At 42.6% G+C, this 26,455-nt stretch overlaps 2 protein-coding genes across 4 annotated transcripts; one reads left to right on the forward strand and one right to left on the reverse strand.

Moving 5' to 3' along the window:
* Positions 1-1,176: 1,176 nt before the first annotated feature.
* LOC111969839 (uncharacterized) lies at positions 1,177-7,886 on the reverse strand. Of its 2 annotated transcripts, none has more exons than XM_023996163.2 (3): positions 7,815-7,886; positions 4,534-4,589; positions 1,177-3,136 (listed from the first exon to the last, which is right to left on the reverse strand). In XM_023996163.2, the coding sequence occupies exons 1-3, from the start codon at positions 7,871-7,873 to the stop codon at positions 2,034-2,036; spliced, it is 1,218 nt and encodes a 405-aa protein (XP_023851931.1). In that variant the 5' UTR covers positions 7,874-7,886; the 3' UTR covers positions 1,177-2,033. The 2 variants fall into 2 exon arrangements, with proteins under 2 accessions (XP_023851931.1, XP_023851920.1); XM_023996152.2 differs by having other exon boundaries at positions 4,534-4,683; positions 7,815-7,879.
* Positions 7,862-24,812, forward strand: LOC111969816 (zinc finger protein 362-like). 2 transcript variants are annotated; one of them, XM_023996116.2, is made up of 10 exons: positions 7,862-7,943; positions 9,076-9,247; positions 13,277-13,340; positions 13,874-14,126; positions 14,446-14,571; positions 17,758-18,064; positions 18,174-18,398; positions 19,423-19,501; positions 21,740-21,898; positions 22,114-24,812. In XM_023996116.2, exons 3-10 carry the CDS (start codon positions 13,278-13,280, stop codon positions 22,228-22,230), a joined length of 1,329 nt encoding a protein of 442 aa, XP_023851884.1. In that variant the 5' UTR covers positions 7,862-7,943; positions 9,076-9,247; position 13,277; the 3' UTR covers positions 22,231-24,812. The 2 variants fall into 2 exon arrangements, with proteins under 2 accessions (XP_023851884.1, XP_070301744.1); XM_070445643.1 differs by lacking the exons at positions 7,862-7,943; positions 19,423-19,501 and having other exon boundaries at positions 8,622-9,247.
* The last annotated feature ends 1,643 nt before the right edge of the window (positions 24,813-26,455 follow it).

Genomic DNA, 26,455 nt, shown 5'->3' on the forward strand with positions numbered 1-26,455 from the left:
GGAGGAGGCCGTAGGAGGGCAACAACCCAGCAGCAGGACCGCTACCTCCGCCTTTGTGCAAGGAGGAGCACTGCCAGAGCCCTGCAAAATGACCTCCAGCAGGCCACAAATGTGCATGTGTCAGCATATGGTCTCACAAGGGGTCTGATGATCTCATCTCGGTACCTAATGGCAGTCAGGCTACCTCTGGCGAGCACATGGAGGGCTGTGCGGCCCCACAAAGAAATGCCACCCCACACCATGACTGACCCACCGCCAAACCGGTCATGCTGGAGGATGTTGCAGGCAGCAGAACGTTCTCCATGGCGTCTCCAGACTCTGTCACATCTGTCACATGTTCTCATGTGCTCAGTGTGAACCTGCTTCATCTGTGAAGAGCACAGGGCGCCAGTGGCGAATTTGCCAATCTTGGAGTTCTCTGGCAAATGCCAAACGTCCTGCACGGTGTTGGCCTGTAAGCACAACCCCCACCTGTGGACGTCGGGCCCTCATACCACCCTCATGGAGTCTGTTTCTGACCGTTGAGCAGACACATGCACATTTGTGGCCTGCTGGAGGTCATTTTGCAGGGCTCTGGCAGTGCTCATCCTTGCACAAAGGCGGAGGTAGCGGTCCTGCTGCTGGTTGTTGCCCTCCTACGGCCTCCTCCTCTCCTGATGTACTGGCCTGTCTCCTGGTAGCGCCTCCATGCTCTGGACACTACGCTGACAGACACAGCAAACCTTTTTGCCACAGCTCGCATTGATGTGCCATCCTGGATGAGCTGCACTCCCTGAGCCACTTGTGTGGGTTGTAGACTCCGTCTCATGCTACCACTAGAGTGAAAGCACCGCCAGCATTCAAAAGTGACCAAAACATCAGCCAGGAAGCATAGGAACTGAGAAGTGGTCTGTGGTCACCACCTGCAGAATCACTCCTTTATTGGGGTGTCTTGCTAATTGCCTATAATTTCCACCTTTTGTCATCCATTTGCACAACAGCATGTACAATTTATTGTCAATCAGTGTTGCTTCCTAAGTGGACAGTTTGATTTCACAGAAGTGTGATTGACTTGGAGTTACATTGTGTTGTTTAAGTGTTCCCTTTATTTTTTTGAGCAGTGTATATAGTATAATAGTTATATATTTATGTATTATATTACACACACGGTAGCAGTCAAAAGTTTGGACACACCTACTCATTCAAGGGTTTTTCTTTATTTTTACTATTTTCTACATTGTAGATTCTTCAAAGTAGCCACCCTTTGCCTTGATGACAGCTTTGCACACTCTTGGCATTCTCTCAACCAGCTTCATGAGGTAGTCACCTGGAATGCATTTCAATTAACAGGTGTGCCTTGTTAAAAGTTAATTTGTAGAATTTCTTAATGTGTTTGAGCCAATCAGTTGTGTTGTGACAAGGTAGGGTTGGTATACAGAATATACAAATAGGGTATACAGCCCTATTTGGTAAAAGACCAAGTCCATATTATGGCAAGAACAGCTCAAATAAGCAAAGAGAAACCACAGTCCATCATTACTTTAAGACATGAAGGTCAGTCAATCCAAAACTATGAAATAATGTTTGGAATACTCCGTGTATACTCAGTCAGTGTATATAATATTGAGTTGCACCCGCCTTTGCCATTCCCAAGCCACACCTCATTATCTAACACTATCACCATCCAGATTTATTGTCCAGTACACTGACTTTATGCCGGTGTTACGTTGACTGAGAGACCCCTCTGTTTGGCTTCTTTGGGTGCAGCCAGTTAAATCGAGGACAGGCTAACTGAATGAACAACAGAGACAAAGTGCAATATGAAAATGTGTAAAAATAGTTTGGGGGATAGTCACGCCAGATGATATGATGGCAGTTTGCCATCCCTGTGGGGGGGGGCAACTTGCATCGAGACCCTCCTGCTGGGAGAAAATAGTTTGAAAATAGCTACCAACTATCCCATAGAGAAGAAACAATATGATATATTATGCTTCGTGGATGAAGATAAAGTGAGCAAGCCTTTCAGACCTTAATGATTGAATTTACATTATCAACTACATTAAGATCTTCAAACTCCACTCCAGCATTGTCTCTGTATGGCTGATTAGTAGGATATTCACACTGAGGTTTAGAGGTAACACACAGACAGTGAGCAGACACATTAACCCTGTCATTATATTCACCCCCAGGCAGGGAAATCGCCCGAGCCCATGCCTGCTTCTGTCTGTGTGTTCCTCCACAATACCAGTGAGAGGTATGTCTCCTAGTCCTTTTTTCTTTTTGTGTCCCTCTCGTCTGTCTGCTGACAAAAACTCCAGGGATAAGAGGACAGCATTTCCATGGTGACCCAGTGACAGCTCCATGTTGTTCCCAGAACATGGGCTGTGAACGGAGCATCTGGACCATGTTGTCTCTGTGTCAACAAACCGTGGGGCTGACGCCACTGGCATCACAGGTTTCATAGCCGTGCGTGGTGCAGGGAGTGTTTGAACGGGCAGTTGAATGTCAGTACCATGTTCCTCCTTGTGTGTCTGTGTGGTTGTGGGTGTGTGTGGGTCCGTCTCTGTGTGGGCCAGGTGTCGTCTGAGAAAGCCCCAGCCCACCGTCAGCACCAGCAGGAGAGCCAAGGTCACAGTGGCCAAGCCCCAGCTGGGCTCACCCAGAGCAAGCAGGACGGTGCTGGGGAGGCTAGGGAGACACAGAGTGAGGGAGCTGGTCCTCTCCAGGCAGACCTCCACCCACAGCACCTCCAGTCTCCAGCCCTGACCCCCACAGATGCCACAGACAGCCCACACCAGCAGACAGCAGAAGAAGCCAAGGATGTGGGACAGACAACTTCCCTGGTCCTGGTCCTCTCTCCCTCCTCTCTGGGTGTCTGTGTCCCTGCTCTGCCAGTTCTCTACCTCCAGTGTCACACCGTCGTGAGATGCAGGATTTTTACTCTGTTTGTCCATGTCTCCATCCACTGCTCCGCCACCACAGACTTGGGGCCACTGCAACCTCATGGCGGTCTCCACAGCAACCAGAGGTGTGGTCATCAGCAGCACTGCCCAGTAGATGTAGCTGAGGAAGAGCAGGAAGCGCAGGGCGATGACATCAGTGGACATGGAAAATTGAGGTAGCCAGGGCTCTGTAAACCAGAGGACAACCAGGAAGGCTGGGGGACAACAAAGACCAATCAATCAAATGGAGAAATGTGGAGGATGGGACTGGCAGCATTAGGACACTGAAATAGCCTATAGATATTTTACATTGAAGTAATTTAGCTCTTATCCAGAGCAACTTACAGTAGTGAATGCATACATTTTCATACTGATCCCCTGTGGGAATTGAACCCACAACCCTGGTGTTGCAAGCACCATGCTCTACCAACTGAGCCACACAGGACACTATAGAAGTGTAATGGGAAAATGTAAGATCACAAAAGTTCATATTTAGTTTAGAGTGATTAACAGAATGTTTAGCATGTTAATATATTTGCCCTTTCTGTAATACATGACTTCCAGTGTTTGTGACACTCAAGGTGCCGGTTGATGGCCATTAGACTTCATCCTGAATCTTATGGATTATTCTCATATCTGTTGATAGTAGTTGACACCAGACTGGATGTACAAGAACCGAGGACACTGATTATTCACTGTTGTATTGTATTGATGACATCCTGTGAACACTGTGTGATTCTGCAACAATTGACAAGGTCACTCACTGCCTTTTGTTTTGACTTCCTACAAAGGGCATGTTTCCAATGGCATTTTCTCTGCTTCTGTGCTGGGTACGCAGGGTGCTTCTGTGCTGGGTACGCAGGGTGCTTCTGTGCTGGGTACGCAGGGTGCTTCTGTTCCCTGTTGCAACTTGTAATATACCGGCTTGGTGCCATTTAAGTAACAGGGTTGAGGTTTTCATCTTAAATCAGCCATAAATCCCCTTGACAGGGAGAATCGAAGCTTGTTGTGTGCAACAGATGGGGAAATTGAATGCAAGCTTCGCAAAAAAAATGTATTGTTAAAATATTTCTAGGCTGTCTATCTACGGGTAACAGGGTTGACGTGTTATGCTCGACCCACTCAGTTTTCCACCACAAAACACCAGAAAATGGCCGAAAAGAACCAGCTCACCTGCTTTTACACTATCTGATCAATGTTTCTTTAAAAACAATATTTTTTAAAAGGAACAACTTCACCATATTAAAACAAGAGTTGACATTAGAATGAGGGACATAAATGTATCACTTCTCACATCCAGGCTGTATCACAACCGGCCGTGATTGGGAGTCCCATAGTGCAGCGCACAATTGGCAAAGCGTCGTCTGGGTTTGGCCGGGGTAGGCTGTCATTGTAAATAAGAATCTGTTCTTAACTGACTTGCCTAGTTAAATAAAGGTTAAATTAAATTWWAAAAAAAAAAGTACTTTATTCATGGAACGACCTATTGATTTTTGATTGACACAAAGTCTGCTCTCCTTTTTGTTCAACTGGAAATTCCTATTGCAAGGAGTAACAGGTAGTTGTAGCTCTGATGTACACAGCAAAAATAGGGTTAGAGATGGACACTTACTTGTGACTACGAGGTCTGTGAAGAGCAGCAGGCAGTTGCAGCAGAAGCTGACTGCACTGAGAGAAGCAGTGACCATGGGCAGGAAGAGAAGACTGCAGGCCAGTTTACACACACACACCACAGCTGCTCCCTCTAACACACCATCCATGGCTAAGACAAAACAACACAGACAGAGGACTATATTACAAACCATTATTGGATTATGAATGGATTATTACTCTGACTCTTCCCCTTGGAACATACTGTTGAAGTTGGAAGTTTACATACACCTTAGCCAAATACATTTAAACTCAGTTTTTCACAATTCCTGACATTTAATCCTAGTAAAAATTCCCTGTTTTAGGTCAGTTAGGTCATCACTTTATTTTAAGAATGTGAAATGTCAGAATAATAGTAGAGAGAATGATTTATTTAAACTTTTATTTCTTTCATCACATTCCCAGTGGGTCAGAAGTTTACATACACTTGGGTCAAACGTTTCGGGTAGCCTTCCACAAGCTTCCCACAATAAGTTGGGGGAAATTTTGGCCCATTCCTCCTGACAGAGCTGGTGTAACCGAGTCAGGTTTGGGGTTCTCCTTGCTCGCACACGCTTTTTCAGTTCTGCCCACACATTTTCTATGGGATTGAGGTCAGGGCATTGTGATGGCCACTCCAATACCTTGACTTTGTTGTCCTTAAGCCATTTTACCACAACTTTGGAAGTATGCTTGGGGTCATTGTCCATTTGGAAGACCCATTTGCGACCAAGCTTTAACTTCCTGACTGATTGCAGCTGTTTTTTATCTCATTATTAAATCATATCTGGGTAACAATTTAGTACTTAAGTTAGTTTTCCATTAAAATTGTCAAAAATAAACAAAAATATTTTCCTTGCAAAAAACTATTTCTCAAGCAAGAATTTAGCTAGGTGCAATTTTCCCTCAAAATGTTTATAACTGGGCAAATGTTGAGGTCTGCTGAGCGCAAACTTGAACATTGTGAACATTTAAGTTACAGTTTTAACAGTGGCCATGTAGGGTACTGTGGCTATTTCATCATAATGTACTAGGCCTACCAGAGTGGCCTACCATCAAAAACAATGGAGAAAATACATCCCATAACATTTTAACATGGACATACAGAGGCTGTTCTATCATTCAGCCTACAGTAGCAGCCAATGTGTGGTGTTCAATGTATGCCTCCTGTACATTCCATGAGACTTTTGAGAGAGAAAAAACACGCAGGGCTTGACATTAACCTGTTTATCCACTTGTCTGAAAATGTGACTGAAAATGTTGTTGTGTTGTTTGATGCAAGAAACCACTTTACAAAATGAAATCCATTATTAGTCACATACCATTGTTACTGAGAATCAGACAAATTATGCTACCCTCTGCCTGTTGGCTATTTAGCTTATTCAAGCCTGTCTCAAAATACAACACTGCCCCTTTAAGACAAAAAAAAAGCTCTTCATCTGACTCGCTTTTAAAATATGTCTATAAGTGTACACATGTTGTGCTCTTGTAGGAAGCAATCCCTCCCCTATTGCTGGCTACAAATGATCTATAACTGGTCTAATAACTCACTAACTAGCAAAAGATATGAACAAAATGTGCTCACGTGGCTACATGCAGCTCTCGCTTTGATCTCAAAACAAGCGCATCTACGCATGACAGCTCATACAGTAAAAAAAAAATCCAGTTAAAAGTAAATGTTACAGATCCATATATGGCAATAATCAATTTGCATATAGGCCTACTGCAGCTCTGATTGGTTATGCCGCACCAGTTTGTCTAGCGTATGGGCAGATTAGTGTGTCAATCACAGGAGGTTGGTGGCACTTTAATTGGGGAGGATGGGCTCGTGGTAATGGCTGGAGCAGAATTGGTGGAATGGTATCAAATACATCAAACACTTGTTTGATGCAAATTCCATTTGCTACGTTCCAGCCATTATTATGAGCCGTCCTCCCCTCAGCAGCCTCCACTGGTGTCAATGCAATAGAATCATACTCCGATGCGTTCTTCCTACAACAAAATCTCTTGAATAGTTCGTTTTGTTTCGGTATGTTGCCTGTTACGTTACTGCAGGCACAGTCGTCTGAGCAATGCGATTGGCCATCGGTAACCTTATAGTGCACTTGATTTGCTCTCTGGGCTCGCCGGGAGGGCATTTTTGTACCTTCAGACACATGAAACGGTTCAAAATGGAAACTGAATCGGGTGCACCTACCGTCAACAGCCCGAAACGAATACAAATAAATAGGAAAACAATGCTTTATTGTTGGGTTTTTTACAGAAATGTTTGGCGATCGACTAGGAATGCCTTCGAGATCACCAGTGGATCGCGATCGACCGGTTGGTGACCACTGCTCTAGAAAGTTGAGTGAAGTTCAATCTCGAGTTTCTCTCTGTGGGCCAGTATTTCTGCGCCGCAGTCCCGGGGAGGCTGCGCGGCAGTTTCGAGGGGAGGGTAGAGGAAAACTGAAAAATGAAAACTATCTTTTATTGGCAGAGGTTTGGAACTTTCTTTGTTATTGGTCTATTAAAACTGATTCTACCTGGCGATGCAACCAGGCAAGCTAAAACTCCACCCATGCAAAACCTGCTGATTAGTAGATTGTATTTTTTTGTGTAGATTGTATTTTTCAACGAGCAACTATCAGAAAATAATACTAATCCCTTTTTTCACACTTTTACAGTGTTAGTTTCATCAGCTGTTGTACTGCAATATGATACAAAACACAGGGAATTTGAATTTTGACTGCACTTGGCCTTTAAACTAACTCAAGGCCCATCATGTGAAATACTGTAGCAGATATGCTGTATTATGCAAGCAATACTTTTAAGATAGTAATATATCTAAATTATGTTTATCAATATATCTCTTTGTGTACATATTGGACCACGGCCTTCTCAGCCACCCATTACTGTTTTTAGTCACTGAAATGTCAATAGAGAGAAATTAGATCAGTGTCTGATTTTTGGGGTATTTTGTTAGCCTTTCAACTTTTGAGAAACACAACAAACTTAAAGCATTATCATCCACCATGCAAATGTCATGAGAACTTTTGCACACAAACTGGCACTCCTCTCTCATGTCTGACTTGTTTGGAGTTATGCTTCACTGCCAGTTTCTGTCTTCATGCAAACTAACACTCAAGCCTCCACCGCCCTACTGTAAATCCTGATAACAACAGAACAGATCTAATTTACAGCCCACGGCATGGTCAATGAGACCATTTCAATCAAGGAGTGAGTTTATGTTAAATAGTTGTGAAGTTTGAGTTAGCGTCTTACCTGTGCACACAAGAGCCTCCAGCAGCACAGCACGTCGGTGTGAGCCAAACAGCTCTCATCCTTCCTGTACACCTCCCCTCACCTCCCCCCGTGGGATGTTTTCAGGCACTCTCTCCTCATCTGGCCTGGGTAAGTTTGGGGGCACGTGTGCATTTAGATAGAGGGTGTGGCAATGTTTGCACAGACAACATGGAAACCAGTTTGACAACCTCTGTAATTGGGGGGGGGGTCTTTATTTCTGTGTATCTGTATGTGTGTTCGTGTGTCTCTGCATCTGTTTGTCTAGTGTCAACTGGCACCATGGGTGTCCTTTATAGATGGATGTGTTCTGTTGGGAAATTACAGCGTGTTGTTGGGCAACATTGCCATTGATAGTAGGCTACTGTCTGTATCAGAAGTTCATCACTCAGATGGTCTTATCTAATAGTGCAGTGCTGCCATCTCTTACTAAAGCATGCACAGAGGATTCAAGTTACCCTACATCTCTATAGCCCCCAGTGTTAGTTGGAAAATATAGTTTTAAGAGTTAGTCTACCATATCTTGTGCTTGACCAGCTTTAGGGAGTTTATGGAATGAAAAATGGCTAAATGTATGGTTGACCAGAAAAAGTGATTACAGCACAGAAACTAATAGTAATATCATGGTATAATACTTATATTATATATATATATTTAGGCCTGTTCAACATTTAAAAAATACATTATCATGGTATAATTATTATTGTTTCAAGGTAAAACACCAAATAGGCTACTCTGTGCTATAGGGGTAACATGAACAGTATAACAGAGACCCCCATTTTCAAACCTTATCCGAAAAATCCTTTACATTTGAGAAGTAGCCTATTGATGAGAGATTTTTTTTAAACACCATGTGAGCGTCAAGCAATGAGGATGTTTGCTACCTGAAACGTCCAATGACTGATTTTGTTTTCCAGTCACAAAGACCAATACGATATGCGAACCCCCTGACGCTTGCCTTCAAAGAGCAGGACCTGTACAATTTACAATGTATACATCTGCYAGAATTCAGGGCATTGTTTGTTGAGAATTGTTTAATTGTATCCATTAAATGCAGCTTATTTTTTTCCACTCCTGATCACATACTGTAAATCTGTGCCTTGAAATTATGGTACAGACAGTTGACTTCCTGCCACACCAAAGGCTTGTCAATTATGTCACTACAATTARGCATAATCTGCTGAACCACGTTTATATCGCGCAAATATTCAAAATTAACATATCTATATTTGTACTTTTGTAGGCCTATTTCTGAAAATCTGCTTAAAACGGACCGTTTCAGTGAAAGCAATTCATAGCTTGCAGCACCCAGAAGTGAACAGATGGCGACCCGGAAGGTCTGAAGTAACTCCGACTGAAGGCAAGCAAAAATAACCTTTTATCAAATATAATAAAATCTACAATCGAGGTGTCAGGTTTGTATACATTTGTTTCCCGATTATATTCTGCGTGGCATTCTAAAAACGTTCGGCTGCCTCAATGCTATTTTGAAAGCAGTTATTGCTACCATTTGAGTCGTCAAAAAGTTACAAAAATAAATAATACTTGTGTATTACCAATCCATTTTTGAAAATGGCAACATTCTAGTTCTATTGTGAATGTAGCACAAAGAATGCGGCAGATAAAATGCAGCTATGCMTGCTACTTCGGGAATAAATTGTGGATTTGGATAGCGAGCAGTTATTTTGCAARGCATGCTTTGTTGTGGGAAGTGTCTTATTTTTTTTATTCCTCGAGCCGGGCTATTCAAACCTGTACATCTAAGTAAACAATCATTCGAACACTTAATACAAATAAATGGATGGCAAATTTGCATGCATCGAGACTRGTCTAGTTTTTAAATGTGGGATCTGCAGAATATGGCGTCCCGACCTTACAAAAATATGACAGGCTGCCATTTTTGTTTTCCTTTTGTCTGAAATGTTTTAATAAAACTGTCTGAGAATGTGGGAYGCATTGGAGCGAGGCACCAGCTAGGGGGGGTTAGAGTTGCTCTGCAGTCAAAGTGCACCTTATTGGATGTTTTTATGTGTTTGCATTTTAGGTTCTAAATGTCTTTTTTTTTGTCTGGAAATAAACGCTGATTTACGGATAGAATAAAGGACAAGTTAAGTAACTTTTGTTTTAGTCTACAAGTCTGGACCATCCTCAAGTGATTTATCTTCCCTTGTTATATCCTAATAATAGATCACTTTGTTTTTGAGAAAATTATTTAGAGAGCAAATAATAGCCTATATTATTTTACTGCAAATGTGATGTTGGGCTAATGTTGCACGATTTATTTACTWGTTTGCCGCTAATTGTCTGAAGATTGATAGCCTGCAGCCTATTCTTTTTAATGTCCTTAAAAACACGACCAGCCCTATACCAGCCGTTTATATAGGCTACAGTGGTCGAATTGTTTTCTTAGTACATCTGACTGTCTAGACAGCAATAGACAAAATGTTGAGTGCGAAACAGGAGTWTTTGCGGTTTTACTGCGTCACACAACGATACGTTCAGATTTATTTTATCAGTGTTGCGGGTTTATTATAGACACATTTATTTCAGACGGCGGTTCTCAATCTCACCAGATGTTTTCAGCATGCAGCCATTTCTGCTATGACTCAAATAGTTTATAAACTGATCCACCGTAGCTATTTCACTAATGCAAAATATTGTAATATTTCAATTGAAGACATTGCTTCCTCAATACAATTGAAATGTTTCAACATTGCATACTGTAAAAAAATWAWWAWWAATTGAACCACGGTCTGTATGATTAGTTACGAGACTTCAAACAAAAGAAAAAGTAATATTGCTCTATTTGAATGGCAACTTAAGCACTACTTATACATAATATAAATCAAGTGATATTTGCATGTGAAAAGGTCATGGGAAACATTTGCTCCATTGTTGTTAAACATTTTGTTGTTCCACACTTTGATGATAGGCATAACTTCAAGTGGCTCAGTCAATAACAGGAGTGAAGTGTGTTTAATTTCCCAAAGGGCTATGTTGGATTTTACTCCAGCTGAGTATCAATTAGAAACATAGTAAATCAGATTGGCAACCTACCATCAGAAAAACACTCGTAATCACCTATCCTCTCTGCAGGTTTAGTTACCTGGAATAGTTAAGATAATCAATTGGATGAAATCTTACTGTCTTGCTAATGGAAATTGGTTTGAACTTTAGATTGCATACACAGTAGGTCCCCAGGACATTCTAAGGACTGACTACTTTTTATAGATCTTGCATCTGGATTAGATCTAGGGCTCGGTTCTCCACCATGTCCCTGTTATCCCTGAAATAACCTCAGAAAGTCAGTTTAGTGTCCAATGACGGGATCAACTATCATACTGTACATAAGAGGAACTGATGTAGACAAAGTCAAGTTACAAAATATGTTGGTAATACCATGATAATACAGTCTTCAAGGGGTAGCCATGGCAAAGAGAGATTTTTTCCCCAGTCTGGTCAGATAGTTGAATATAGCAGTTATGCCTGTTGTAGGGTGAATGTCCATTGAGCCAATGGTTTACAAAAGAATGGCTGAGAAGAATCCCCAAGGACTCTCTACTTTAATATAGTTTGACACTACTCTCTGTCGCTGGAGAAGATGGTTGGTTGTCATCACCAACGTCAAACATGGCATATCAAAGACTGAGCTTTCATATGGTGGAGATAATCAACTCAAGTTTATATTCAGCTGAAGCTCAGGAGACTCAGAGTAACTCCAGGAAGTGAAACAGACACCCGTCGGCATCAATTGGGGAAATATTTTCTTGGTTTAGGTACGCTTGGAGATATCATTTTTGTTTCTTTTGGCTCATGCAAATTGACTGTGCTACACTGCTGCTAAGTCAAACAGACATCAGAATGGTGGTCTGTGCCAAAGCACGCAATATGTCATGAAACAATTCATAAGGCTTGAAATAAGAAGCAATGGAAAGAAAGACCTCCACAGATCTCAGACAGCTATGAGTGAGCAGCAGGCTCTACCATGGGACAAAGAGAAGCAATGCTCTTTCCCCCAAATTGGACCTTTGCATATAGAGATATTGGAATGAAAATCAATGACATACACTCTAAATGGAACATCAGGTAGCGGGGATGGGGGATATTTTGTCCCCTGTGAAAATATCGACATTCTCATAGTCAAATAGTCATAGTCAGTAGGCTACAGAAAGACCATATCTTTTTCAAACGTCTCAACTATTTATGCAATTCTATCTTCAATCACAGAATGTTATAGGCAACTGCCAATATGCCTCTATATAGTTTTTGGACTAGCTCATATAAGACTGTATGAAAAACATATTATGCAACCTGTCTGACTCCATCTAGACTCCTGCCTCCCATCACAAATGCTGGCTGTCATAAAGTAAACTAATTTCTTTGGCTGACCTGTCATCATTTGAGATATCATTCATGTCCTGTTCATGATGTATTTGGAGGAGAGACAAAGTGCCTATCCTGTTTCCCATGAGACTAGATGATGACCCCATGGTTGGGTTAGAGGAGGATGGACAGTAGAAGTTCAGCTCTGAGCTGCTTACTGTCTCTGTATTTTAATAAACATTTCTGCTTTCTCAGATAGCAGCTTTCAAGTGTTCCTTAACAAGCTATAGCTTAACATGTTATGTGATTGTGTTTTCTTCGGGGAGATGTCCATCATTCAGTGTGGTGGTTAAAGACCCTGCTGACGAGCTGACAGAGGGAGAATAAAGGCCTCCTGGGTATTTCCATTCCTAGGAGACGATCCCTGTGACTCACAAGCTTTCTCTTCTTTGAATCATTTCTTGCTGAATTGAATCCTCTGCAACTTTTCAGCTGTCTGTGGGCAACTTTAGAAAGTTGTGACTCAGAACAGTGTGAGGAGGAAGTTCTATACTTAGCAACAGTGCATGTGGAAACAAACTTTTGTCATGGATATGGTGAAGGAAGAGAATGGGAGAAAGTTAGAAAGTAGTTCCATTTACTTTGAAATCGGGAGGCTAGAATACAATACATTTACAAACATAAGCTCAGTATTTAGCTTGTGGCTAAATGGCAAGTATTAACTATATAAGTCTATTGCAGATTTATAAACTATTTATAAACTCATATGCTGAAAACATTTGCATTAATTGCACGGCAGGTAGCCTAGTGGCAGGTAGCTTAGCGGCAGGTATCCTAGCTGCAAGCTAGTGGCAGGTATCCTAGTGGCAGGTAGTCTAGTTGCAGGAAGCTTAGCGGTTAGAGCGTTGGGCCAATAACCGAAAGGTCGCTGGTTTGAATACCGTAAGCCGACAAAGTGAAAAATCTGTCTGTGCCCTTGAGCAAGGCACTTAGCCCTAATTTTCTCCAGGGGCGCCATKCTACTACGACTGACCTTGTAAAACCACACATTTCACTGCACAATAAAAACATGTAATTTTTTTGTGCAGAATATAATTTTTTATTTGGTTTGTTTTTCATAGAATGGCTGAACCTCGTTTTAACAATCCCTACTTCTGGCCTCCACCCCCCACCATGCCTGGGCAGGTGAGTACTAACTGTAGACTTTACCCTCTAACATTCAACAACAGGATTGTTAGTATACAAGAGGACGAAGAAGATGACAGTGGGCAGTAGATTGGGAAGATTTAAAATTATTATTCTAGGCAGTGTAACATTGAGACCCATGAGCAATGAGAGGTATTTTGCCTGCTTGTCATGCACATTTCCATGTAAAGTACACACTATTTTTACAGTTCACCTGTAGAGGACATAAATTATTGTCAATGTACTTAGGTTACATTGTTCAAGTAATTTCCCTTTGAGTCCATTGGAGGGAGCCAAAGCAGCACAATTGTAAGCCCACTCAAAGATGTTAGAGGAACTGAACCGAAAAACCAACTTCTCTGGTTGTGAACGGCCTATGTGGCCGTAGCAGTCATAAACATCAATTATAGTCCCTAAATTGACTGACAAGCGTAAGTAGGATAACTTTGGTCACAGTCAGTATTTTCCAAAATGAGAATGTCTGAGATTTAACTGACTGTTCTCTTATCTCTGTGTTGTCTACCTGCTGTCAGATGGACAATATTGTGTTGATCAACAAGATCAAGGAACAGCTGATGGCTGAGAAGATCAGACCACCCCACCTGCCGCCTTCCACAGTTCCCTCCCAACAGCAACTACTGGGGAATCCTACACAGACAGAAGGTGGGCAGCAAGTCCAGATGTCAGTTCAGAAACTGCAGCAGATGCAACAAGGTCTCCATGTCCACAGCTCGTCCCAGCCAGACATTGCCCTGCACACCCGGATGGCCTCCAGCTCAGTCGCAGGTACCCTGATCGCACCTCACTCAGTGATGTGCAAGAAATTCACCCATTCTCAGAGGTGGTTCACATCAGAATGCATCTCTACTGTATGTCATGCGATCACTCTCCATCCCATTTTCCTCAGGCTCATCAAATTATTGGCACACATCCCATTTACTTTTTGTAAATTGTCTCTTGTAATTACTGTAATACTTATATTTTTCTACCCTTGATAGATGGATAGATAAGGAACATTGTTATTGAGTCTTATGAGCCAAGGCTTTATATTTCCTGTAAAAGCATTTCTGGTAAATTATGTGCATTTTCTGCACATCTCTAACAGGACGTATTCTTGGTGATGTAAATTTGAATCTGGACGATAAGACGGCTATAAAAGCAAGAGGATTGTGGGAAGACTGGCATTTGTGTCAAATCATTGACCAAACTTCTAGAACGAATCACCTATCAGGTAATGACATTGTTTTGACATTTGTGCCTCCTGGCACATACACGGAAAGAGAGGCAGACTTCCACAGCCTTTTTCCAGAATCCTGTACTGTTGGCCCGTAGACTAATCCAGGCCTCTCAAAATGTGACATGACTTTTGGCATATCGGTGTGATTTCAAACTACTTCAGCCAAGGAGTAGGCACAAAGAGTATTCCTATCTTGAGCGACCAAATAAAAGGGAACATGTCAATATATAATTTTCAGCATTGTCTCTGAAAAAGTCTGCGTAATTAAAAAAGTATGTGGACACCTGCTGGTCCAACTTTCTAGAATCATGGGCATTAATATGGAGTTGGTCATCCTTTGCTGCTATAAAACAGCCTCCACTCCTCTGGGAAGGCTTTCCAAATTATGTTGGAACATTTCTGCGGGGACTTGTTTCCATTCAGCCAAAAGAGCATTAGTGAGGTTGGGCGATTAGGCCTGGCTCGCAGTCAGTGTTCCAATTCATCCCAAAGGTGTTCGATGGGGTTGAGGTCAGGGCTCTGTGCAGGCCAGTCAGTTTCTTCCACACCGATCTCGACAAATCATTTCTGTATGGACCGCACTTTGTGCACGAAAGCATTGCCATGCTGAAACAAGAAAGAGCCTTCCCCAAACTGTTGCCACAAAGTTGGAAGCACAGAATCATCTAGTATGTCATTGTTTTTTATTTATTTCACCTTTATTTAACCAGGTAGGCCAGTTGAGAACAAGTTCTCATTTACAACTGCAACCTGGCCAAGATAAAGCAAAGCAGTGCAACAAAAAACAACAACACAGAGTTACACGTGGAATAAACAAAAGTACAGTATAAAACAATATAAAAAGTCTATATACAGTGTGTGCAAATGGAGTAAGGAGGTAAGGCAATAAATAGGCCATAGTAGCGAAGTAATTACAATTTAGCAAATTAACACTGGAGTGATAGATGTGCAGATGATGATGTGCAAGTAGAAATACTGGTGTGCAAAAAAAGTAAAAAACAATATGGGGATGAGGTAGGTAGTTGAGTGTGCTATTTACAGATGGGCTGTGTACAGCTACACCGATCGGTAAGCTMCTCAGATAGCTGATGCTTAAAGTTAGTGAGGGAGATAGAAGTCTCCAACTTCAGCGATTTTTGCAATTCGTTCCAGTCATTGGCAGCAGAGAACTGGAAGGAAAGGCTGCCAAAGTGGGTGTTGGCTTTGGAGATGACCAGTGATCATGCTACGGGTGGGTGTTGTTATGGTAACCAGTGAGCTGAGATAAGGCGGAGCTTTACCTAGCAAAGACTTATAGATGACCTGGAGCCAGTGGGTTTGGCGAGGAATATGATATGGCGAGGGCCAGCCGACGAGAGCATACAGGTCGCAGTGGTGGGTGATATATGGGGCTTTGGTGACAAAACGGATGGCACTGTGATAGACTGTATCCAGTTTGCTGAGTAGAGTCTTGGAGGCTATTTTGTAAATGACATCGCTGAAGTCGAGGATCGGTAGGATAGTCAGTTTTACGAGGCTATGTTTGGCAGCGTGAGTGAAGGAGGCTTTTTTGCGAAATAGGAAGCCGATTCTAGATTCAATTTTGGATTGGAGATGCTTAATATGAGTTTGGAAGGAGAGTTTACAGTCTAGACAGACGCCTAGGTATTTGTAGTTGTCCACATATTCTAAGTCAGAACCGTCCAGTGATGCTAGTCGYGRGGGSCGMGSYGGTGRGGGCAGCTATCGGTTGAAGAGCATGCATTTAGTTTTACTAGCATTTAAGAGCAGTTGGAGGCCACGGAAGGAGTGTTGTATGGCATTGAAGCTCGTTTGGAGGTTTGTTAACAGTGTCCAAAYAAGGGCCAGATGTATACAGAATGGTGTCGTCTGCGTAGAGGTGGATCAGAGTCACCAGCAGCAAGAGCGACATCGTTGATATATTAAGAGAAAAGAGTAGGCCAGAGAATTGAACCCTGTGGTACCCCCATAGAGACTGCCAGAGGTCCGGACAACAGGCCCTCCGATTTGACACACTGAACTCTATCTGAGAAGTAGTTGGTGAACCAGGCGAGGCAGTCATTTGAGAAACCAAGGCTGTTGAGTCTGCCGATAAGAAAGCAGTGATTGACAGAGTCGAAAGCCTTGGCCAGGTCGATGAAGACGGCTGCACAGTACTGTCTTTTATCGATGGCGGTTATGATATRGTTTAGGACCTTGAGCGTGGCTGAAGTGCACCCGTGACCAGCTCGGAAACCGGATTGCACAGCGGAGAAGGTATGGTGGGATTGGAAATGGTCTGTGATCTGTTTGTTAACTTGGCCATTGTATGCTGTCAGGCTAAGTTTTCCCTTCACTGGAACTAAGGGGCCTAGCCCAAACCATGAAAACAGCCCCAGACCATTATTTCTCCTCCACCAAACTTTACAGTTGMCACTTTGCATTGGGGCAGGTAGCGTTCTCCTGGCATCTGCCATAATAATCCGCCAGATTCGTCCGTCCGACTGCCAGATGGTGAAGCGTGATTCATCACTCCAGAGAATGCATTTTCACTGCTCCAGAGTCCAATGGCGGCGAGCTTTACACCACTCCAGCCGACGCTTGGCATTGCGCATTGTTGATCTTAGGCTTGTGTGCGGCTGCTCTGCCATGGAAACCCATTACATGAAGCTCCCAACGAACACTTCTTGTGCTGACATTGCTTCCAGAAGCAGTTTGGAACTCGGTAGTGAGTGTTGGAACCGAGGACAGACAATTGTTAGGCGATACGCGCTTTAGCACTCGGCGGTTCCCTTCTGTGAGCTTGTGTAGCTTACCACTTCGCGGCTGAGCTGTTGTTGCTGTTAGACGTTTCCACTTCACAATAACAGCACTTACAGTTGACAGAGGCAGCTCTAGCAGGCTGAAATTTGACGAACTGACTTGTTGGAAAGGTGACATCCTATGACGGTGCCCCATTGAAAGTCACTGAGCTCTTCAGTAAGGCCAACATACTGCCAATGTTTGTCCATGGAGATAGCATGGCTGTGTGCTCGATTTTTATACAACTGTCAGCAACTGGTGTGGCTGAAATAGCCGAATATATTAATTTGAAGGGGTGTCCACATACTTTTGTGTATATATAGTGTATATATTCAGTCTTTCATTACAGTTTTCTGTTAAATCTAGTTTGTAAGTCATTTTCACCTCTTGACTTGCCAGGTCTGGCACTTTCCTCTCAAACTGGCAACCATAACACCTCCATCACTCTGACCACACCCACCTCCAACAGCCAGAGCCGGCTAGGGGGAGCCCTCTCGCCTCATCATGTCCTCTCCAGCTTGGCCAGTGGCCCTTGGATGGAGCAAATCAAAAGTAACGGGGGCCTTGCTGGACTGCTGGGACGAGGGCGTAAGAAGATAAAAGCCGAGAACAGTGGTGGKCCTCTGTTGGTGCCTTACCCAATCCTCGCTTCAGGCAACGACCAATCCTTCCACACCATCATCCCCAAAGAGGGCAAATGCTACAGGCATGAGCACACATTACACTTTTACAGACTGCTACATGTTGATTTCACTCCAAATGTCTTACTGTCATATTGATTGCTTARGGTGTCTTTCGCATGTGTGTTTGCACAGGTGTAAATTGTGCCCACTGACCTTCTTCTCCAAGTCAGACATGCAGATCCACTCCAAGTCCCACACAGAGGTCAAGCCACACAAGTGTCCCCACTGCTCCAAATCTTTCGCCAACACATCCTACCTGGCCCAGCACCTCCGTATACACKTGGGCGTCAAACCTTATTACTGCTCCTACTGCGAGAAATGCTTCTGCCAGCTCTCCCACCTGCAGCAGCACACCAGGTCAAATCTATGGACTTATTTGATCACAAGTTTGATTGTGTTTTCATGTACCCTATAAAGATCTTTTTAGGTGCTCTACCAGGAACACCAAAAAGGAAAATAAGTCGTATAGTGTGGTGATGATGTATCTTTCCCAGAACCCTAACGCTTGAAGGGATAGATTCTATCTACCTGACAKCTGCAGTTGTTTTGGCGGTGTCGGAGGTGGAACTGTGTTAGAGCTGTCATGCACTGAGTCGCATGAAGATAAATCCTATGCAGTCTTGATTATAAGATGGCACAGGAATGTGACTTGTAATCTAAACCTCTAAGGCTAATGGAAACCACCATTGTTTTCTTTAATGATTTTCAATTGGAACGTCATTATTTCTATATTGCCTACACTTTCTCATTCTGAACAAACGTGAGTGGGACTCACCGATTTGACAGCTCCAACACAGTTACAGCTCCGACARGCCAAATCATCAGCTACGGCCGGGTAATGGCTTGCTCTGATTGAATCTAGGCCTACGTTTATTTACCCTTGTGTTATTTGCCTTTATAGATTATATCAAAAAGGAAGTGATGTGTCTTTCAGAGAGAGAGAGAGAGACAAGAGAGAGACAGAGAGACACAGACAGAGAGAGACACACAGAGAGAGACACACAGACACAGAGAGAGAGACACACAGAGAGAGAGGACACAGGACAGACACAGAGAGAGAGACACCAGACAGACACAGAGAGAGAGACACAGAGAGAGAGACACAGACAGACACCGAGAGAGAGAGACACAGACAGACACAGAGAGAGAGACACAGAGAGAGAGACACACACACAGACACAGAGAGAGAGAGACACAGACAGACACAGAGAGACACAGACACAGAGAGAGAGACACAGACACAGACAGACACAGAGAGAGAGACACACACACAGACACAGAGAGAGAGACACAAATCAAATCCGGCCTACTGCCCTATGTTGACATGTGTGCCGGATGCTGCAGCCTCATTTACTATATATACACACTATATCTTTTACAGAATTCACACTGGGGATCGGCCCTATAAATGTGCCCATCCAGGTTGTGAAAAAGCCTTCACCCAGCTCTCCAATCTGCAGGTATTTTCAGTTAAACTCATGCTCAGGTTCTAGTTTTGAAGCATTGATGCTGGGTTCTTTACRGCTGTGGTTGGCATAAAATGTCTCCTATAGTACAAGTTTCAACTTTGTCACAATTGGTTTTACAGTAGAGGAGCACATAACATATCAAATCCACAGTCAAYGACAACAATGCTATTCATTCCTCATATATTTCACACACATGCTATTATACCTGAATTATTGACAACCTTTGTAAATAATGTTATTTTTACTGTAGTATGTTTTAGATTTTGAACATTACATATTCAGCATGATTTTCCTCCATTTTGGTCAGATGATGGCCTGGTTTGACAGGAAGTGTTTTCCCACCCTGAATGTCTAGACAAATATAGTACCAGTCAAAAGTTTGGACACCTACTCATTCCAGGGTTTTTCTTTATTTTTACTATTTTATACATTGTAGAATAATAGTGAAGACATCAAAACTATGAAATAACACAAATGGAATCATGTAGTAACCAAAAAAGTGTTAAACAAATCAAAATCTATTTTATATTTATCATGGCTCAGGCTAAGACCCAGATGCAGACACAAGAGGCAGATTATAATAAGTTCTGAGACTAGTACTAACTCAGCAAAAAAAGAAACATCCCTTTTTCAGGACCCTGTCTTTCAAAGATAATTTGTAAAAATCCAAATAACTTCACAGATCTTCAATGGAAAGGGTTTAAACACTGTTTCCCATGTTTGTTCAATGAACAGTTAATGAACATGCACCTGTGGAACGGTCGTTAAGACACAAACAGCTTACAGTAGGCAATTAAGGTCACAGTTATGAAAACTTAGGATACTAAAGAGGCCTTTCTACTGACTCTAAAACACCCAAAGAAAGTTGCACAGCGTCCCTGCTCATCTGCGTGAACGTGCCTTAGGCATGCTGCAAGGAGGCATGAGGACTGTAGATGTGGCCAAGGCAATAAATTGCAATGTCCGTACTGTGAGATGCCTAAGACAGCGCTACAGTGAGACAGGACGAACAGCTGATCGTCCTCGCAGTGGCAGACCATATGTAGCAACACCTGCACAGGATCGGTACATCCGAAAATCACACCTGCGGGACAGGTACAGGATGGCAACAACAACTGCCCGAGTTACACCAGGAACACAKAATCCCTCCATCAGTGCTCAGACTGTCCGCAATAGGCTGAGAGAGGCTGGACTGAGGGCTTGTAGGCCTGTTGTAAGGCAGGTCCTCACCAGACATCACCGGCAACAATGTCACCTATCGGCACAAACCCACCGTCGCTGGACCAGACAGGACTGGCAAAAAGTACTCTTCACTGACGAGTCACGGTTTTGTCTCACCAGGGGTGATGGTCGGATTTGCGTTTATCGTCGAAGGAATGAGCGTTACACCGAGGCCTGAACTCTGGTGCYGGATCCATTTGGAGGTGGAGGGTCCGTCATGGTCACACCGCCCCATCGGACTGAGCTTGGTGCCATTGCAGGCAATCTGAATGCTGTGCGTTACAGGGAAGACATCCTCCTCCCTCATGTGGTACCCTTCCTGCAGGCTCATCCTGACATGACCCTCCAGCATGACAATGCCACCAGCCATACTGCTCGTTCTGTGCTTGATTTCCTGCAAGACAGGAATGTCAGTGTTCTGCCGTGGTCAGCGAAAGACCCGGATCTCAATCCCATTGAGCACGCCTGGGACCTGTTGGATCGGAGGGTGAGGGCTAGGGCCATTCCCCAAAGAAATGTCCGGGAACTTGCAGGTGTCTTGGTGGAAGAGTGGAGTAACATCTCACAGCAAGAACTGGCAAATCTGGTGCAGTCCATGAGGAGGAGATGCACTGCAGTATTTAATACAGCTGGTGGCCACACCAGATACTGACTATTACTTTTGTTTTCCTTAATTGTTAGAGCCAATCAGTTGTGTTGTGACAAGGTAGGGGTGGTATGCAGAAGATAGCCCTATTTGGTAAAAGACCCAAGTCCATATTATAGCACTTTAAAGAAGCTAAAACCTAAAATATATTTTGATTTGTTCAACACTTTTTTGGTTACTACAAGATTACATGTTTTCTTTCATAGTTTTGATGTCTTCATTATTATTCTACAGTGTAGAAAATAGTAAAAAATTAAGAAAACCCTTGAATGAGTAGGTGTGTCCAAACCTTTGACTGGTACTGTAGGTCGGTGAATAATTGTATTAGGTAATCTCTGTGTCCGTCTCTTTCCCTGCCACAGTCTCACCAGAGACAACACAACAAAGACAAGCCCTACAAGTGTCCAAACTGCTACCGTGCCTACTCGGACTCAGCCTCATTGCAGATTCACTTGTCTGTGCATGCCATCAAAAACGCCAAGGCCTACTGCTGCAGCATGTGTGGCAGAGCCTACACCTCAGTGAGTAGGCTATAGTGCAGCATGAGCTGATGTTTTCATAGGATGTGGGAAACCATMCWACGCTGTTTGCAATTGACCATTTTTTGTTTCCTCATTCTCAGGCAATAAGAACAAATGTCAGATCATCACTCAACAATGTCACTTTAGTGAAGCATGTAGACCTCTTTGTCTACTGAGCCTCGGTGTTGACTGAACCATTCTTTGTTTGTCTTCAGGAGACCTACCTTATGAAGCACATGTCTAAACACATGGTGGTGGAGCACCTGGTGAGCCATCACTCTCCACAGAGGACAGAGTCTCCCAATATCCCCATACGGATCTCCCTCATCTGAGCAATTCACCCTGACACCCTACCCCTGACCCTCATGGAGGAACCTCCTGTAAGGTCACCCCTCRACTTAAGCGTAATCAATCCTAGACATTGGCTTTTACTTGTTTGTTTTCCCCTATGCGGGTTCCAAAAATGTTCCAGGCTGTATTTGTACCTTATCAAAAGATGCCAGACTCTTTTTATTTATTTTTTGTATTTTGTCATCTGTGGTTGGGGAATGTTTGGGACATCCAAAAATGATTTTWCAGCACTTCCAGGCCTCATGGTAGAGTAAAAACCTTTTTGGCCTATGCTAAGACGATAAAAAGTATTGCTCCAGGCAGCTAAAAACATTTACCCTAGGTGTTATAAAGCATTACATGACCACTTTTTATATTGTTATTCTCCCTTAACTCTTTGCAAAAGTATATTTGCATTGGGAACTTTGTCTTCCTTTTAGTTAGGCCAAGAAGATGAATAGCTAAATTATTTATTCAAGCTATTTTTTGTACCACTCCTAATGTCAATGTTTGCATCATTTTGTTACTTAAAAAGAAAATATTCTCAAGTAAGCTTTATCACATTTAAGTATGTCTTTTAGACAACAATGCACACAAAATACTTTCCAATTGGAGGGTCAATACCTATGTTTTATTGTTGTAGTTGTATTTTTCATCTTGTTATTGTCCATAGTATTAAAAAGGAAACTGTTCAAGGCTATCCTGAAGAGCACAAAAATATATATTTTGAATCTGATGCTGGTATTTGTAGAAACTTAAATGTTTTGGTTTGCTGAATTGATAAGCACTGCCATGTATTGAAGAAATGAAACGGTCCATTATGGAACTGACATACAGTGCATTCGGAAAGTATTCAGACCCCTTCCCCTTCTCCACATTTTGTTACGTTACAGCCATTTCTAAAATTGATTCAATAAAATCTACACACAATACCCCATAATGACAAAGCGGGAAAAGGCTTTTAGAAATTTTAGCAACTGTATTACAAATAATAATTATTCAGACCCTTTGCTATGAGACTCGAAATTGAGCTCAGGTGCATCCTGTTTCCATTGATCATCTTTGATGTTTCTACAACTTGATTGGAGTACACCTGTGGTAAATTCAATTGATTGGACATGATTTGGAAAGGCACACACCTGAATATAAGGTCCCACAGTTAACAGTGCATGTCAGAGCAAAAACCAAGCCATGAGGTCGAAGGAATTGTCCGTAGAGCGCCGAGACAGGATTGTGTTGAGGCACCGATCTGGTAGAGAGTACCAAAAAATGTCTGCAGCATTGAAGATCCCCAAGAACACAGTGACCTCCATCATTGTTAAATGGAAGGTGTTTGGAACCACCAAGACTCTTCCTAGAGCTGGCTGCCCGGCCAAACTGAGCAATCGGGGGAGAAGGGCCTTGTTCAGGGAGGTGACCAAGAACCCGATGGTCACTAACACAGCTTCAGACTTCCTCTGTGGAAATGGGAGAACCTTCCAGAATGACAACCATCTCTGCAGCACTCCACCAATCAGGCCTTTATGGTAGAGTTGCCAGACAGAAGCCACTCCTCAGTAAAAGGCACATGACAGCCCGCTTAAGTTAGACTCAGACCATGAGAAACAAGATTCCTCTGGTCTAATGAAACCAAGATTTAACTATTTGGCCTGAATGCCAAGCGTCACGTATGGAGGAAACCTGGCACCATCCCTACAGTGAAGCATGGTGGTGGCAGCATCATGCTGTGGGGATGTTTRTCAGTGGCACGGATTGGGAGACTAGTCAGGATCAAGGGAAAGATGAACAGAGCAAAGTACAGAAACATCCTTGATGAAAACCTGCTGGGGGGGAAATCAAGTGATTATTTTTTACATTTATTTTGCAGCTTTGTCCGGCAGGATAGTTTATGCCCTTTATTAATGTATACATAGAAAATGAGTAAATTCCTGTTTTGGGTGTCCACATGAAATATGTGTAGATATCTTTATGTACAGAAATACCTCCTTGTCTCTTGTAATCCTTTTGCTCTCATGTCTAAATATTAATGATTAACATTTTGTTATTTGTAAAACGCATTTAAGCCTTAACTTTATTGTAATTGTATCATCACATTGTATTTGTCCCATATTGATGCGTCTCTTATGCATTTTGATTTTATAGCATGGAATAATATACTGTAAACTATATTAACCGTTAACCCCTTTTCTATAGTAAATTATTATAAAGGTCTGGCTATTATTACAACAATAACACAAATCCMTTGTCCTGCACTGTGGTACCATATACAAGGTTATATTGGCTGAATTACACGCAGTCAAGACTAAGAGAGAATGGACTTTGTAAGAATGAGCAAAAAGTACAATTCTAAAAATGTTCCAATAGTTTTGGATTATTTTTATTGGCCAATATGTCCTTACATAATAATCAAATCAAATTTATTTATATAGTCCTTCGTACATCAGCTGATATCTCAAAGGGCTGTACAGAAACCCAGCCTAAAACCCCAAACAGCAAGCAATGCAGGTGTAGAAGCATGTATAAATAATGTAATGTATAATTTTATGTATAAATTAAACTTCAAAACCTGTAGAGGCTCTTATTATCAACTGTTGTTTTTTGGCAAACATTTATTTCAAATAGGCCTATGATGCTAGAGATACCATACTTTTCAGTTACCTGTGGAAAGTTAACTGCAGTAAGGTGTGGTCACCTCATACACCTGCATGAAAATATTCCCAAATGCCTTTTCATGCCCCAAACGGACTGGTATAAGACCATTGTATTACCTTTGGATGCCAATAAGCACTTGAAATTGGTCTATGATACACACCTGGTGATGTTCACCACTGCGCTTTGGTCTTTTTATATCTCACAAGCAGGTTTTGCATGTTGCTGTTAATTTTCCTTTTGTTCTTTGTATATGGCGTCATAATCTCAAAAGCCATCTCGCAAATCAACGTTTATTGTCATGAGTCTTGTCCTGGAGGCAGAACTGAGCGCTCTCCACTTTAGATAGGCCAGCTGCAAAGTAAAAAATGGCTATATTTAAATGTTCATGAAAACAAAATAGCTTTTAGTTTTTTTTATTTAATATTAGGGTTAGCATTGTGGTTAAGTTTAAAATCAGATTTTTTGACTTTGTGGCTGTGTCGGCAAGTGACCACTCTGCAGAGCTGCCCCCAGAACAAGATTAATTATGAAAAACGCTAACCAGTAAAATGAGTTCACGACAAACCGACGCATGATCAGATGGTGTCAACAAAACAAAGGAGATGATTGTGGACTTCAGGAAACAGCAGAGGGAGCACCCCCCTATCCACATCGACGGGACAGTAGTGGAGAGGGTAGTAAGTTTTAAGTTCCTCGGCGTACACATCACGGACAAACTGAATTGGTCCACCCACACAGACAGCGTGGTGAAGAAGGCGCAGCAGCCTCAGGAGGCTGAAGAAATTTGGTTTGTCACCAAAAGCACTCACAAACATCTACAGATGCACAATCGGGAGCATCCTGTCGGGCTGTATCACCGCCTGGTACGGCAACTGCTCCGRCCACAACCGTAAGGCTCTCCAGAGGGTAGTGAGGTCTGCACAACGCATCACTGGGGGCAAACTACCTACCCTCCAGGACACCTACACCACCCGATGTCACAGGAAGGCCATAAAGATCATCAAGGACAACAACCACCGAGCCACTGCCTGTTCACCCCGCTATCATCCAGAAGGCGAGGTCAGTACAGGTGCATCAAAGCAGGGACCGAGAGACTGAAAAACAGCTTCTATCTCAAGGCCATCAGACTGTTAAACAGCCACCACTAACATCGAGTGGCTGCTGCCAACATACTGACTCAACTCCAGCTCACTTTAATAATGAGAATTGATGGAAATTGATCAAAAATGTATCACTAGCCACTTTAAACAATGCCACTTAATATAATGTATATGTATATACTGTACTCCATATCATCTACTGCATCTTGCCATCTTTATGTAATACATGTATCACTAGCRACTTTAAACTATGCKKRTTTATGTTTACATACCCTACATTACTCATCTCATATGTATATACTGTACTCMATACCATCTACTGCATCTTGCCTATGCCGTTCTGTACCATCACTCATTCATATATCTTTATGTACATATTCTTTATCKCTTTACACTTGTGTGTATAAGGTAGTAGTTGTGGGATTGTTAGGTTAGATTACTCGTTGGTTATTACTGCATTGTCGGAACTAGAAGC

This window comes from Salvelinus sp. IW2-2015, linkage group LG1 (genome assembly GCF_002910315.2).
Source record: "Salvelinus sp. IW2-2015 linkage group LG1, ASM291031v2, whole genome shotgun sequence".
NCBI lineage: Eukaryota > Metazoa > Chordata > Actinopteri > Salmoniformes > Salmonidae > Salvelinus > Salvelinus sp. IW2-2015.

Coding starts and splice junctions, on each gene's coding strand:
- LOC111969839 (XM_023996152.2), bottom strand. CDS start 4,681: ATGGATGGTGTGTTAGAGGGAGCAGCTGTGGTGTGTGTGTGTAAACTG. Junction 3,137..4,533: donor CACAGACCTCGTAGTCACAA/GTAAGTGTCCAT, acceptor GTTGTCCCCCAG/CCTTCCTGGTTGTCCTCTGG.